This window comes from Pteropus vampyrus, unplaced genomic scaffold (genome assembly GCF_000151845.1).
Source record: "Pteropus vampyrus isolate Shadow unplaced genomic scaffold, Pvam_2.0 Scaffold37, whole genome shotgun sequence".
Taxonomy (NCBI): Eukaryota; Metazoa; Chordata; class Mammalia; order Chiroptera; family Pteropodidae; genus Pteropus; species Pteropus vampyrus.
The window spans coordinates 7,692,215-7,708,343 of NW_011888818.1; the positions used below are offsets into that span (position 1 = coordinate 7,692,215).

General features: G+C 44.8%; 1 protein-coding gene across 3 annotated transcripts in view; it reads left to right on the forward strand.

Moving 5' to 3' along the window:
* SFXN5 (sideroflexin 5) overlaps window positions 1-16,129 on the forward strand; it is a 110,651-nt gene that overhangs the window by 2,266 nt on the left and 92,256 nt on the right. For all 3 annotated transcript variants that reach the window (XM_023529492.1, XM_023529493.1, XM_011358160.2), the window contains exon 2: window positions 6,034-6,102. In XM_023529492.1, the coding sequence (XP_023385260.1) occupies window positions 6,034-6,102 (69 nt within the window). The remainder of the gene's footprint in view (window positions 1-6,033; window positions 6,103-16,129) is intronic.

Consider the following 16,129-nt stretch of genomic DNA (forward strand, 5'->3'; position numbering starts at 1 on the left):
TTATCGAGAACTTCCAAGTGGACTAAGCCCTTTGCTGTGATCACCACTGGAGCCATAAATGCACATTTGAGACCACTCTGTTCCAGCAGTCATTGTTGGCATCGCTTTGGCACCGCCCTTGAGGGCAGTAAAAGTGTTCGTTGTATTTGCTTTTGAAGCGCTCCTCCTCGAGCATAGTGACCTGCATAAAGCACAGTGCATGTGATTCATCCGTGTTAAGGAATTTCTCTTCCCTGCAAATCTGTTTCTACCACACTACTCCCAGCTGTGCAAGCAGCCCAACCTGCCACCCAGTTGACTCCCAAGAAACCTGGAAGTTGTCTGTTTACTTCCCTGCCTCTCCCTCACCCTCTAAGTACAAGCAGAGGTCCAGTGTTCTCATCACTTAAGTAGCTCTCAAAAATCTACCAGTCTCCACTGCCAGATTCCTAGACCAAACCACCATCATCTGTCTCTGAGCTACTGCAGAAGCTTCCTAACAGGTCTCCCTGCTTCAACTCTGGCCCCCTTCCAATCCCTTCCTCTTCTGCATGGCAGAGTCCCAATGCAGGTCTGATGGGGTGACTCCCCGCCACACACACACACACACTAAAACGCCCTCCAGTTGCTTCCTCTGCTTCTAAGCTGAAGACTTCACTTTTAAAGAGGCTTCAAAGATCTGCATGGCCCACCCCTGCTGACCTTTTATTTCTCGAATTGAACCCCCACCCACCCTCTCAAACCCACCTTTTCTTCATACTGGCTGCTTTCAGCCCCTTGAACCCATAATCCAAGATCCATTCCCAGAACCTACACCAATCTCATCAATTTCTGCAAGAATGGGCGCCAAGGTCTTTATCCCCTGGAGTCACCCCAGAACCCTTTCTTTCACCCTCAAGGATCTCCCTGTGTGCGAGGACAGGGAAGCAAGGACACTGAGCAGTGTCAGAAGGTGGAGACAGATAGCTTGCCTCGGTGGTCTGGTCTAGCCAAGCATTTTACCAGCCTTTCTTGTGTAATGATTTATGTAATTTTCACAACAACCCTGTGAGACAGGTACACTTATTTTTTATGTTATTGGTGAGGAAACTGCAGTACACAAACAAATTAACTAACTTCCTAGGGAATCTGGCTCCAAGGTCCAACTTTGCTTGTTTATTGTTACCTTTTTTATTATGGGAGTTTCAAATATACGAAAGTGGAGACAGTCGTCAATGATTCCTGTGCACCTATCACTCAGCTTCATCAATTACGTCCCCACCTCCAACCAATGAATTACTTTTAGGCCAAACACAGACGTCCCAGCATTTCATTATACCTGCTAGTAAGGTATCTCTAAAAAAAATAAGGACTTTTTCATTAGTTTTTTTTTTTTTTTTAATTTTAAATTTTGGAAAAATTTTAGGTTTACAGAAGTCCAGAAGATAACAGAATCCTGTATAACCCTCACCCAGTTTCCCCTAATATTATCAACTCATATTACCATGATACATTTGTCAAAACTAAGAAACCAACTTTGGAATATTACTGTTAACTACACTCCAGATTTTATTGGATTTCACTGTTTTTTACATAAAAAACATTTTTTTTTCTGTTTCAGGATCCCGCATTACATTTAGTTGTCATGTCTCCCTAGTCTCCTTTGGTCTGTGACAGTTTCTCGGACTTTCCTTGTTTTTGATGACTTTGACAGTTTTGAGAAATACTGGTCAGATGTTTTGTCGAATGTCCCTCAGTTTGGGTTTGTCTAGTGTCTTCCTCATAGTTAGACTGGGATTATGGGTTTTGGAGAAAGAATATCACAGAAGTAAAGTGCCTTCTTTTTCACACAGTGTCAGGTTTTTTGATTAGTTTTAACATATCCACAACACCATTAACACACCTAAAATAATTATTTTTTAATATCCTCAAACCAATCACTATTTGTCTTATTCTCTTTGGGCTGCTATAACAAAATACCATAGACTGGGTGACTTATAAACAACAGAAATTTCTAACAGTTCCAGAAGCTGGAGGTTCAAGAGCAAGGCGCTGCCAGATTTGGTGATAGCTTTCTGTTCATAGACAGCACCTCCTAGCTACATGACAGAAGGGCGGAGGGATCTTTCTGGGGTTTCTTTTATAAGGGCACTAACCCCATTCATGAGAGTCCCACCCTCATGACCTCATCACCTTCCACAGGCCCCACATCCTAATCCTACCACCTTGGGGGTTAGGGTTTCACTATATGACTTTTGCAGGGACATGTTCAGTCCGTTGTACTATTTGCATTTTTTTATTGTCACATCATTTTTTAGATAATCAGTTTGTTTCAATCAGGACCCCAGAAGGGCCACATATGAAATTTGACTAATATGTCTCTTTTGTCTCTTCTAATCTACTGGTTCTACTTCCCTCTTTTTTTTATTTGTTGAGGAAATTTGATGGTTTGTCTTTTAGAATTTCTCTCATTCTCAGTGTGGCTGAAGGCATCTCTGTGGTATCAAACATGTTTCTCTTTTCCCATAAATTTGAAGGCCATGCTTTTAACCATCGCCCCATTACCTAGTAAAGGTGAAAAAGACAAGACAGCACCCGGGGAAGCTCTTTTCTTCCCTTCAGGTTTGACACCATTTTTGGCAAGTCGAGGCCCCAGAACAGGAAATAGACACAAATGCTTCTTCCCATTTGTGTTTCAGTCTATCCAGAAATAATTTTTTTAAACTTCCTTGCTCCTTCAGAAGTCTTACTGATCTGCTAAGATGACTGAGGGTATGAGAGTCCTGTGGGTATGTTAAGGTCTGAAATTAGCTGAGACTCAAAGTGACGGAGCAGGTAGGTTGCATAGGGCTCCCTCTGGGGTATGGGGAGCTTGCTGAGCAGGAAAATGCACTCTTCACCCCAAGTTGGAGAGTTTTTGTGTGGGCTGAGAGTCAGGATGCAGTGGGGAAAGTTTCTCATATAGTTTGCCTGAAATAAGTTCTAAAATGAAAATTGCCTTGCAGGTAGTTATGTGTTTTAATCTTTTACATCCTTAAGATAAGAGAGTGCCTGTTTCCCAGGGCTAGTCCTGGGGCTGGCTTATGCTATGGACAGGGTTAGTACCCTCTAGTCCAGTGGCTCTCAACCCGTGCTGCATATGACTCACCTGGGCAGGTTATTAAACAGATGCTGATGCCTGGAGCCCACCCCAGGCCAATAGAATTTGAATCTCTGGGTGTACAGCTGGTTTTTGCAGTACCCGGGTGATTCAGTGTGCAGCCTTGTCCAGGGCTACTGAGTTGGTCCCGCCTTTCTGCCTTTGGGCTACAGGTTCAGTGAGTATTTTATTCCTAATCCAGAAGAGCAGTATTTTAGAGGTCTGGGTACAGGAGGGCTGTCAGTTCCTTCTTAGACCATTGCCCTCAGCTACTGCTCCCAAGGCCCACTCTACCCTGGGAGTGGTGGAGGTGGGAAGGCAGTGTGTGCTGTAGGCCCCAGACCCTGCTGAGAATGAGCTGACTCACCTTTCTTGTGAAGGGAAAAGGAAGGAATCACTTGGCTGACTCATTCTTTAGGTAAAGAAAAAAGGAAGGAAAAACATCCACTGATTATCTGATTGGGTAAAGATGGGGGCTGAATTTTGGAGGGCAGGGTGAGGGGCGGGGAAGGCCATACATTTTAAACTATTGAGAAAATAAAAATCAATTGGACTGAGAAAGTTGAAACCTTCCCTGCCATTCATCAAGCTGAGAGGACAGGCACATAAAGCAGCTCTAAAGAAAAAGGGTTTTTCACAGGGACCAGCTGCAGCTAGAAAGTGTCCTAATAACCTCCTTCTTTGAGTCACTACTCTTTCGTACTTACTGAGAAATTGCATTCTCTTTTATAAGGGCACTAATGCCATTCATGAGGGCTGTACCCTCATATCTAATTGCCTCCCAAAGGCCCCGCCTCTAAATGCCATCACCTTGGACATTAGGATTTAACATATAAATTTGAGGGGGACACACATATTCAGTCTATAGTAATAACTACAATATAGTTACTATATTTAGGAAATTTAATATGGATATAATACTTTTATTAATCTATGACCCACATTCTAGTTTTGTCAATTGTCTCAATTAATGACCTTGAGAATGTTTTTCCCCTCCAGTCCAGGATTCAGTCCAGAATCATGCAATGCATTTAGTTGTCTCTTAATTTCCTTTAATGTGGACCAGTTAGTTCCTCAGTCTTTCTTTGTCTTTAGACATTGACATATTTGATGAATAAGGCAGATTATTTTATGGAATGTCCTCAATCTGGGTTTGTGTAATGTTTCTTCATAATTAGATTCAGTCATTCCAGAATACTACGTGAGTGATATTGTGAACTTCTCAGGATATCACATACGGAGGCACACAAAGTCCATCTGCCTCTCATTGGTCCTTTTAACATGTCCCCATCATTTCGGGGGTTGGCACTTCATTACTTTCTGGCACAACAGAATGTATCAGTCTCATCTTGTACCTTTCCTGCCCCAGCCCTGGAACTGGCTATTTCTCTAAGGAGCACTGATTCATTTTAGTGGACCAGGATCTGGATGTCATTTTGTCTCTTTGCTCTCCATTTACTATCCATCTGGCTCTGTTTACCTCCTTGTCTATTAATTGGAATTATCCTCTTTATATGCATTTCACAACATCATAAGCATTTTCCATGTCATAAATGTTGTCTGAAAACATGATTTTAAATGGCTACATAGTGTTCACTCATATGAAGGGACTATCATTTGTTTAACCATCCACCTTTAGAAATAATGCAGCAGTGAGCATCCTCAGCATGTTCCTCTGACCACACCTCTGAATGTCTCTGATTGTTTCCTTAGACTGAGATGTGAAATTTTGCCAAGACAACAGTGTGAGCATCGTGGTTTAGGCCATTTGAGTTATAAGAGGTTAGAAAAGCAACTGTTTTTGTTAGGAATGGTTCTGAAGCTTGTTCCGGTCCGTGAAAGGCAGCAACTCCAAGAGGGTGGAAGTAGGAGGTGGAGAGGCTGCTCCTGGCAGGGAGTGTGTCACAGTGAGCAGAGAGATGGAGGCGGTATGGGGATTGGTGGGTGCAGGGGACTTCGAGGTGATTTGGGGCCTGTTTCAGGGTCTTTATTGGGGAGAGAAAGGAGCAGAAGTTGGCCTCAGCATCTGGTGACCTAGTGAGCAAAGGAAGGGAGTGTGGAGGCTTCTGTTTCCTCCGCTGTGCAGAGGACTGTGCTTGGAGAGTTGTGGGGCTCCAGGGAGCATTTGGGGCAGCGCCTGGGGGTGTAGTGAGGCATGAACCCCCAGCATTTGCAGCTTTTCCCTTTGTCCCCTAGCTTGGCACCCTCTCTCCACCTCTTGAGCTTGGCTCTGCCAAGCTGGCTCCGTCTCTAGGGCAGAGGGCCCAGCAGCGGGGTTGCTCGGTTCCCTTTCATTGTTCTCTAGTGCTTGTGGCCTGCTTTGCACAAAGCCCTTCTTTTCCAGGGCCCCCGCTCTGGGATAAGGCCGGGAAAAGGCAAGCTCCTCGTTCTGAGCCTCACAGCAGCTCCAGGGCTATGGGTGAAGGAGGGCCTGAGGGCTGCAAGCTGGGTTCTCTGGTGCTTAAGCTCTGCCTATGGGGAGCTTGACCTTGGAGAAGGACCCTCCCTCACTCAAGAGGTCCTAAGAGAGGCAAGGAGGCTGTGGTGGTCAGGGAAGACTGGAAGAGGGTGGGTGACCAGACCTCACTTCCAGCCTATGTGCTTAGTGGTGGTTGGGAGCTGCCAAAAGACTTGGAGTAGATCTCAGGGCACTGGGGAAAAAGGGAGGAAAATGAGAAGCACCTTGAAGAGAGGTTGGACAGTCACTGAGTGTCTTAATGATCTTTCTGATTTGACATTAGAAAGCCCTCAGACCTGGGAGAGCTGCCCTCAGGTCACTGAGCAGTGAGGCCTCTTTGGTATTCATCACCCACGTGGAGAGTCCTGGGGACTATGGGACCCCAACAGTAGGGGTGAGGGGTGCGGTGGGGTTCCCCAGTGGCTGGAGGATGATCTACAGCAGCTGATCTACTCTTCTCTCCTACCCCTTTCTCTAGACATCCTTCTATGGCCGCTTCAGGCACTTCTTGGATATCATTGACCCTCGCACGCTCTTTGTCACTGAGGTAAGTCATGGCTGTCACTCTTGTGGAGAACTCTTGTCCTTTAGACTGTCACTTTAGAAGATCTGTGGGTCTTCTCTGTATATCGTACACATTATCTCATTTCATTTAGATCTCACAACATGCTTTCAAGGTAGATATTATCATCATCATTTTAAACTTTAGTAAAATTATTGCCAACTATATGAATTACACGCTCATTACAAAAGTTCAAACAGTACAGATATGATTAAGTAGAACAAAAAAGTATCCTTTATACAATCTTCTTACCCAGTTTCTTCCTCTCATGGGTAATTATGGTATAATTTACTTTTTATATGTGAACTATTCTATGAATTTTGACAGACACATTCAGCCATGAACCCACCACCACAGCAACAATGCAGAGCATTTCCATCACCCTAAAATGTTTCCTCATGCCCATTTGTGGCGAATCTCCCCTACCCAGCCTCAGCAAACACTTACCTGTTTTCTGTCCCTCCTGCCTCGCTATTTCTAGAATGTCATGTAAATGGACTTCTGTAGGGTGGAGCCTGGTGTGCCCAGCTTCTTTCCTTTAGCATAATGCTTTTGAGATTCGTCTGTGTCATTTCATGTATTGGTACTGCATCCTTTCTTGTTGCTGAGTACTATTCCATTGAAAGGATGTTCCAGAATTCGTTTATCCATCTACTTGTTGATGAACACCTGGGCTGTTTCCATTTTTTTGGCTATTATAAATAAAATCACTACTAGCATTCTTTGTGTGGACATATGCTTTCATTTCTCTTGAGTGAATAACTGGAAACGGGATCACCAGCTCATATGGTAAGTGTGGTAAGTACATTTAACTTCATGGGAAACTACCTTACCTGCTCCTCTGGGCCAGACTGTCGTTCAGAGTGGCTCCATGTTTTACATTCCTATCCACAGTGTTTCAGTTGTTCCATATCCTCACCAACACCTGGTATTGTCAAATTTAAATGTATTAAGTGTATTTCAGCCATCCCAAGAAGTGTGTCTTTATAGCCTTTGTATATGTATTTACAAATGTGTGTAGGAGTGCATGCACATATAAAATAGCAAAGATTTATTAAGCAGTTTCTGTGAGCCAGGCAGTGTTGTAAGCATTTTACATGCATCAGCTCATCAGATTAACTCAAAGCAACCCATGAGGTAGATACTATTACAAGTTCCATTTTGCAGATGAGGAAACAGACAGACAGAAGTTAAGTCTCATGCACATGGTGCTGGCCAGTGATGTAGCCAGGGTATGAACCCAGGTAAGCTTGTCTCCAGAACCCTTATTTTTAGCCAGTTTGTGTTCCCGTTCAGGTAACGAGTTTAGAGAATTCTTCCAAGATTACTCAGCTGGCAGAGTTCCCACCCTGGGCCCTGGCTATATACCTTGAGGCAAGTCACTGAGCCTCTGAGTCGGCTTTCTGAAATGACATCTTCTCTGTGCTGAGCACTGCCTTCAGTCAGCTCTGGAGTTGATCAGCCCTGGGAGAGAAAAACCACGGTGGACAGAAGCATAAGGCCCGCTGGGCACCTGGGCCTAGAGGCATCACCATTGTGCCTGGAGGAGCAGCCCAGTAACATGAAATGTGGAAATTAACCTGATATGTGGTTTCTTACTGCATCTCAGCAAGGACAGAGGGTTCGAGTATTTTTCTGGCAGCCTCTACCTGTCCTTCTGGGCCCACTGCTTCTTAAGGGCAAGGCTGTTGTTCTCAGTTCTGTCTGGATTCTCCTAAGGAGTTGTCAATTGGATCACATAAAAATTTGGAAGAGCATCAAACTAGAGAGACTACTTACCTAGCCTAGATTATGTGTCTTTCTAGAAAGTTACAAAATGGTACAGAACTAGATACAGTTGCAACATAAATCCCAATGTAAATGCTACCTGCTTGGTGGAGGAGTCCACAGAGGCCAATGCTTAACTCAAAGGACGAAGGCGCAGATGGCAGACTTTGAGGCATGTCGAGAGATGACAGAGGGAGATTTGGGAGATTGGGAAGTATTTCAGCACTCCTCAGGTTACCCTGAGCTGGCAGGGGCTTTGGGGATGGATGGGCAGCTACAGGGCAGCATACTACCTGTGCCAAGGGGCTCACACCCTTCCTCCTCTCCAGTCCGACCTCTTCTCATTCCCAGACCACTTCGTTTTATTACAGTCCTCTTGTACCACACATTTCTTCTTCAACTCTTGCACTTTGAAAGGCCCCAGCATTCTTGTATATCACTGAGCCATCGGGTCTAAATAACATCACTAAATACAAAAATCTCACACTTTACTAATAATTGAAATGTTAAAGCAACTTAACTATTTACTAACTAGAAAATCAAACCAATGTAACAGTTTTAGAGTATTTTTCAGATTTCATCTGTTCCCTCCCTAATCAAAGATTATGGTAGACTTCCCAGAAAGATCTTCACCTCCCCTCGCTAGGCCCCCCTTCCCCCACCACCTACACCCTCAGTCAGGGGCCCATTTCTAACACTGCTTCCTGGCCTTTTGGAAAATTTCTGCCCACAGAAGATCTAGGCCCTAAAAGTTCTGCAAGAGCCATGAGTGGGGCCTTTAGGCTTTCACTAGTTCTTGTCCAGGCAGGTTGCTTAGCAAGGCAATCTGCATGGACATAATGAGAAATTAGAGGCACTGAGAGGAAAAGGTCTCACACTTGAGCCCCTCCCCCAGAACTGTGGCGCTACTAGGAGGGCCAGCCCCCAACTTCGGCTGGGCTCATAGACCGGGGCTTCTTCTATGGAACACTGTTTCTCTCCCAGGGCCCTTGGCTGGTGTCCTGGAAAGCAGTGTGGGGTGGTGGCTGCCCAGTCAGAGGACGGACCCGTCTGTCTGTGAGGGTGGGAGGATGGTGGAGGACGTGAGTGAGTGGCTCTGGAAACCAGAGTTTCCCGGAGGTTGAAAGATCCTGGGCAGCTCGAGCCATCTAGTGACCCAGTCCTGAGGGGCAGTAGCTGAGTCGATGGGTAGATTCATCCTGAAAGGGTTTTGCAGCTACTTGTTTGCAATTTATAACTGACCAAACTTTAAAAAGGTTCCAACCCTTGTATGTGTAATGAGGCGGAGGAAATTTTTTCACCACAATTTCTCTTAGGAAGAAGGCTGTCTTTGTTCTGTGAAGATCTTGAGTCAGGCTTCAAAGGAGGAGGTTGGTCTGCTTGACAGAAGGGGAAGAATTGTGCTTTGATCCTAAAGAAGAGAGGAGGGAGAAGGAAGAAGAGGGAAAAATAATGGGAGGTAGACAAGTAACTCGGTGAGCCGAAAGGCTGGTACCTGGGGGCTCTTTCGAGATGGGTCATGCCTACAACGCTTGTGAAAGTCATTGACATGCTGCACTATTATCCTCTCCACCATCATTCCTGGGAAGTTGTCAGCAGTCTGCCTGGTTTATGAAATCTCTGCAAGAGTAGATTATTTGCGGTGGGGAGGAGCGGGGGTGGGGGGGAGATATTGAGGGGCTATGAGTCTCTGTCAGGGTGTAATTATTTCTGGGAATGAATGGTTGACAGATTATTACCCTGAAGGGTGTAGAAAACTAACTGAAATAGTGTTAATGACACCATCTCAATACTAGTACTGGTGTAGTAATCTAAAACTATTTGGCTATATTATAGGATAGAATAAATAATTATACTGATGTTGGGAATTGGAGTTCTCACCGTGGGAGTAGGGAGATAACAGATATAGGGAGTGGGGGAAAAGACAAAGCACTATGTCATGTGTATTTGTATTGGGAGTATCAATATGAACTCGTAATTCACACACGTACGTGGGTATTTCCCAATTTCCTGGCTCTGTTCACTGAAAAGGCCCAGAAGCAATGATACCCAGTAACAATGTAGCACTATCCACTAAAAGGAATCAGGGCTTCTTGGAGGATGGCCAGCGCCACATCTGGGGCAAGGAGAGTTGCTACAGAAAGCAAGAAAGTGCTCAGAGAATGATAGAGACACAGGAACTGGCTTGAAGGGAAACCCACTGGCCACATTTGGGACAATTTAAGCATTAAGAAGAATAAAAGCAATGGGTTATAACACATTGAGTAATAATAATAATAATATCAACAAGTCCATAGTAATGCGAAAAATATGGGAGGGGGAAGCTCTTCTTCATTGAAGAATGTCAGCTTAATAAGTGTAGGAGGAAATAACCATTGTGAATCCTCAATGAAACCACTGGTTCCAACCAAGATCATGAATGGATGCTATTTCCATAGAGTAAAAGTTTGTTGGGAAACAGGATATTCATATGCTCTCAAACCAGTAGCCCCTTGAAGATTACTTAGCAATTACAAAGGAGTAAAAATATCTTTACAATGAAGAGCTTAGAGGACATCCCTTTAACCAGGTGACCAAACTTACAGTGAAAAAACTGACATGTGCCTTCTGATGTAATATGATTCTGGTATTAATCCCTAAATATAGGAAAATACATGAAAGTCTAAAGAAGAAAATATAAAAACTGCTCATTATCCCACTGTTAGCATTTTGGTTTATGTCTATGTACAAAATTAGGATGTTTATATAATATGTATACATATGTATATATGTATCTCTGTCTATAGATATAATAGAATCATATGCTATATATATATATGCATAACAAATGTGCACATGATATACTTTTTTCCATGTACCATATCATTTGTCATTAAATGTTTCAAAATGTGTTTAATAACTGCATAGTAATCTACTGTGTGGTTATTCTGTAACTTCTTTAATCATTTTCTCTACTGTTGACCATTTGGGTGGTATCAAGTCTTTTGCCATTATAAATAATATTGCAGTAAATATCCTTGTACATAAATCTTCTCATCTTTCTCTTTATTTCCTTTGGATAAACTCCTAGAAGTGGAATTTCTGCATGAAAGGCATTTTAAGGCCTTTGAATATATTGCCAAATTGTCCTGCAAATTGTACCAACCTGTAGTGAGATTATATCAGTTTATACTCTCAATAGCAGTGAGTGAGGGTGTCCATTTAAATGCATTCTAGACAGCATCAGATATTCTAATTTTAAAAATCTTTAATGGAATTTTAAATAAAAAATACCCAAATGTCAGTACATTTCAAGTTCTTGCCCATCTGCACACATTTTTGGCATACTTATTACATTGAACATAGACTTTTTGTTTGCATTTTTTCATCATTTCCAAGTCTTTATAATTTTTAAAGGCAAGTCTTATAGTATAAATAACCATTACTGTTAGACTTTTAGGTATAACAGATAGATTGTTTCCTGTCTTTGTGTTCCCACAAAAAACAGTCTCAGGCATATCTCTTTTCACTTCTGCTAAATTTATTTTTTTAGAATAAATTCCCAAGAATAGAGTATCCAGGCTGGAGGCCATGATTGTTTTTATAGTTCTTGGGATAGCTGGACAAGTTTATTTTCTAAAGGGTATATATACATACCACCTATCAGGAGCCAGAATTATATTGGTTTACCCTACATAGGCCTCCTGAAGGTGATCAGAAGTGAGCCACAGGGAAATCAGAGCCTCTCCCTATGTGTGCCTGGTTTCCTCTTCCCTTAGGCCTCCCAGAGGGTGGCTCGCGGCTGGTGGGAGCCAAAGGCCAATGTCAGCACAGATAGCCCTGTGTGTCCTTGGTCTTCTGGGAGGGAACAAGAAGGGGCGGGGCATAGGAAGACACAGGGAAGGCAAAAGGAAGGCTTGGGACTCTGCACACACATAAATCATTAACTTTGGCCCCCAAGTCCCACTGCCTGGGGCCATAATAGGAATGGATCAGCCACATTGAGACAAAGTAAGAATGCCCAGCCCTGCACTTGGCAGATGCAAGACTGGCCCAGGTGAAAGCAATCAGATACTGGGCTCTTAACATGACGTGACATAACTAGCTGGCCCTACTGCCAGCCATCCCTGCTCCATTCCCTCATGCACACCCCCAACCCGCTGTAAGGCTTGACACTGTGCGCTCGCTCGCGCGCTCTCTCTCTCTCTCTCTCTCTCTCTCTCTCTCTCTCTCTCTCTCTCTCTCTCTCTCTCTTTGAGTTCTGCAAGCTTTGGGATTCTCAAAGCTTTGCCTGAAATGCCCATGTTTCAATTGTTTCTAAACATGCTCTCCAGTTTCTCAAAGGCTGGACTCAGCTTTGAATAAGATTGAAGAAGGACCTTCCTTTTCTTACCAGGGGTGCCCACCCAAGTAGTTATCAGCTCTGGTGGGAATGCAGGCCTTGCTGTGACTTCTTTGGGAGATCGCCCTTCTCTCAGTTACTGTGTTGAGGGCAGGAGGCTCTTCCATGCTGATGTCTTGTGGAAATAGCCCAGAACTGGGATGGAATGGAGTTGGAATCTTCAGGTGCCACCTACCCACTCTGTGACCCTAGGCAAGGAAATGCCTTTCCCTCTCTGGCCCCGATTGTTTCAGAAAGGGGATGACCTACATGGTTCTATAATATAAACATGCAAAGGAGTATTTTTATTCACATCCTGTGGGAACAGGGCATAGTTTCTCGGAATCCGGGAATATAAAACCAGCATCACCATCAAGGGTCTTCGGTCTGCTGCTTTGGAACCTGAATTCCTCCCCCTGAACATACCCTTTGTCTCTCCCCGCAGAAGCTTCAGTCATTCATTTTGTTAAATGCACATTATGTGTGGCCCTGTGTTGGTGATAGACTGAGGTGGGTGCATCCTGTAGTCCTGCAAAGATACTTAAAACCAGTCCCTTGCTCCCTGCACTTTGCAGTCGCTGACAGATAACATAGGCACATAGGCAGTGAGTGATCAGGCACCTCAGAAAGGTACAAACCCAATGCTCTCTGACTGTTCACAGGAGGGAACATTTCTGGAAGATTCCTGGAAAAAGTGGCACTGAACCTTGATGGATGGATGGGGATGGGGATGGACTTGGAGAGGAAGGGAGTCTTGGTGAAGTGAACAGTATGAGCAAGGTCAGGAGGTGGGAATATGCAGGCACCACCCGCAGAGTGGGTGGGGGTCCTTTACCAAAAGGAGGGGTGAAATATTCTTGGGTGCTACTCACATCCTGGTCAGGTGCTGTCCCTCCCATCATATATTTAATATATTAAATATTATTATAATGAATTAAATATTTAAGTCAGTTTGACATCCTCTTTTAATAAAGGGATTACGTTCACTCTGTGTTTAGTTTGGGAGTGCGCTTTCCCCACTAAAAAAGATTACTTTTGCTTCTGATGACTCTCCTGAACTTTCCTGTCTGTACCCTTTCCTGTCTGTGTCCCTCTGTCCCCGTCCTGTCTGGCGTGGTCTCCTGTCCGTTCTGGCTACCACCCTCACACTTCATACCTGCCCCCTTGCTTCCTTCTCCTTCCCCTCAGGGACTTGGGGCCAGGATTCTTCTCTGTTCAAATTCTCTGCCACTGGAGCAGACCTCCCAGGTGCCAGCATTTCCAGAGGGACCTTCTGGAGACCATGCCTCTGTCAAACAGAAAGAGATACCTTCACAGTGACATTTTCTGGCAAGTGAGCCAGAGACAGGCAGGCTGGCGATGGAGCCTGGGAAGCAGCAACCTGGCCGTCCATCTCCCTGGCCCCCGGGGGCTCCAGAGAAGAGTCCCCAGTCTTGTCTGCAGCCAGCTGGGCCCCTCACTGTCCTTGCATTCGGGGCCTGGTTGCCTGTTTGTTCCTGGTTGAATAGACTTTCTGCAAAGTTTATCCTCCCGCTGACCTCCAGCTTTCCCCACCCTTCAGGTGCCCAGGGCTCTACCACCAAGCCTCACAATGCAAGGGGGTGAGAAGAGAGTTGACCTTCCCCCTATCCTTTAAGCTTCTCTGAAAATGGCCTCCTCCTCTGCAGTGGGGACACCTGTCCACCCGACAGCCAGCCCTCAGGGACCTCTCAAGACAATGGTCTTGGCACTTGCCTGCCCCAGAGAGAAGCTAGAGCCCCAACCCTTCAGCCTCTGATAAGTGGGGAGCCTGGCTGAGGGTTAGTAAGGCAAAGGCAGAAAAGCGCTGTTCTAGCTTCCTTCAGTTCTGGATTCTCAGTTTTGTCTTCAGGAACTTTGGATTTAGTTCTCCCTCAACCCATGCCAAGATCAGGGCTCTTGGGAACTTATTCTTGTGGCAGGAGGCCTCCCTTTGATGACCGTGTCAAATGAGATGGAAATTGGCCAGGTTGTTATAGGAACTCGGAAGAATCCCTGGAGTGGGAAAATAATGAGAACACGGGGCCATTCACCATTCAGCAGTGGAAAGTGGAGCATTCATTGTCTGGTGGCGGATCCCAAGGCCGCAGGCTTGAGGCAGGGAGCTTGACGCATCACTAGGAAGCTTTGGGTCTGTTGAAGAGAAAGAACAAGGGTCTGACTAAACTCTATGTTCAAATACCAAACTGCTCACTTTCTATCTGTGTGATCTTAAGGAAGTTAAAACAACAATCAACATGAAAACAAACGTATTAAGTCTAGAAGGAAAATTATCCTCACTTTTATAGTGATTATCTCAGTAGTATGTTTACAGGTGACTTAAAATTATTATCTTTTGTGCTTTTCTGTTTTTCTGACATTTTCTTTAAACAGCATGGATTAATTGGGGGTGAGGGGGACCCTGAAAACACAAAGCTGTCTCCAGTTTGGGAACAAACAGATTCTGGGAAGGCACTCCGGAATTTTGGAACTGATGTGCACACGTTGGAAAGAGCAGGGACCACACTTTCCAGCAGTCCGGCTACTCCCAAGCAAGGAGTTTTCCTGCCCCCTAATGTTCTGGGTTAGACCAGTGCTGGCCACGCAGGCCTGACTGGTCAGGGTGGGCTGGCTGGCTTTTCTTGGCTGGTAGTCATTCCCACGGGTTCAGTACAGGAGGTGGCTGTTCATTTCCCATCCTATGAAACCACCCTCTCGGCCAGCTCAGCAAATGCTCTTTTTCACCCCACCGGGTGCCCTTCCTGGTGCGACATCCTCCCTGAGACAAGGGGCTTATGTTGAGGTCTCAGCAGTCCCGTTTCCAGCCAGCCTTGTTTCTCCTCTGTCAAAAAGGAGACCAGGGTGACTTCACCGGGTTTCTTCACCCATGCTGGGCATCCCTGATGTCTGGGTCTCTCATCTGACCTTGACATAGGCTGCCTTCACTGTCGTCTGTTTATTGCTAATTATTATATAACATAGGTAGGGTGAAATGTGCAAATCCTATTTATTGCTGAATGGATTTTGACACCTGTTTATACCCATGTAACCACCATTCCAATCAAGACCATGTCCAGGGTACATGTCCGTTATCCTGGAGGGTTCCCTCATGTCCTTTGCAATCAGTACCTGCCCCGCAACAGGTAATACTATACTTACCTCTACCACCACAGGCGAGTTTTGAGGTTTTGAACTTTATATACTCATTTGTATCCGACTTCTTTTACTTATCATTATGCAAATTAACCTTCTATTGCTGTGTAAGAAATCACCCCAAAATGTAGTGGCTTAAAACAACAGTCACTTCTTTTCCTCACTGAACTTCAGTTCAGGTAGGGTTTAGAGAGGGTGGGTTGTCTCTGTTCTATGCAGCTAGGGCAGCTCGACTGGGGGCTGGATGGTCCATTTCTAGATGGCTCACTTGCATGGCGGGCTAGTTGGTGCTGACTGTCAACTGGTGGCTCAATTGGAGTCCTGGGCCGGGTCCTCGGTTGCTGTCCATGTCTCCATTGGCTGCTTAGGCTTCTTTACAATATGATGGCTGAGTTCCAAGAGAGCAGCCATCCCAAGAGAACAAGGTGGAAGTGCAAGGCATTTTTATGACCTAAACTCAGAGGTCACATCGCCGCACATTGGCCAAACTATATTTGTTGAGGCTAGGCATGAAAGGCTAGGCAGGATCAAGGGGAGGGGACATAGACTCTATTTCTAGATGAGGATGGGAGAAGGTTCTAGAAGAGCATAAGGAATGGGAGATAGTGCGGTAGCTGTCTTTGGAAAGTACATTCTGCCACATTATATTAGTGAGATTTCATCACGTTGTAACTAACATGCATTTGTAGTTTGCTTTTTTAAACTGCTGTATAATATTTCATGGTTTGCGTATAC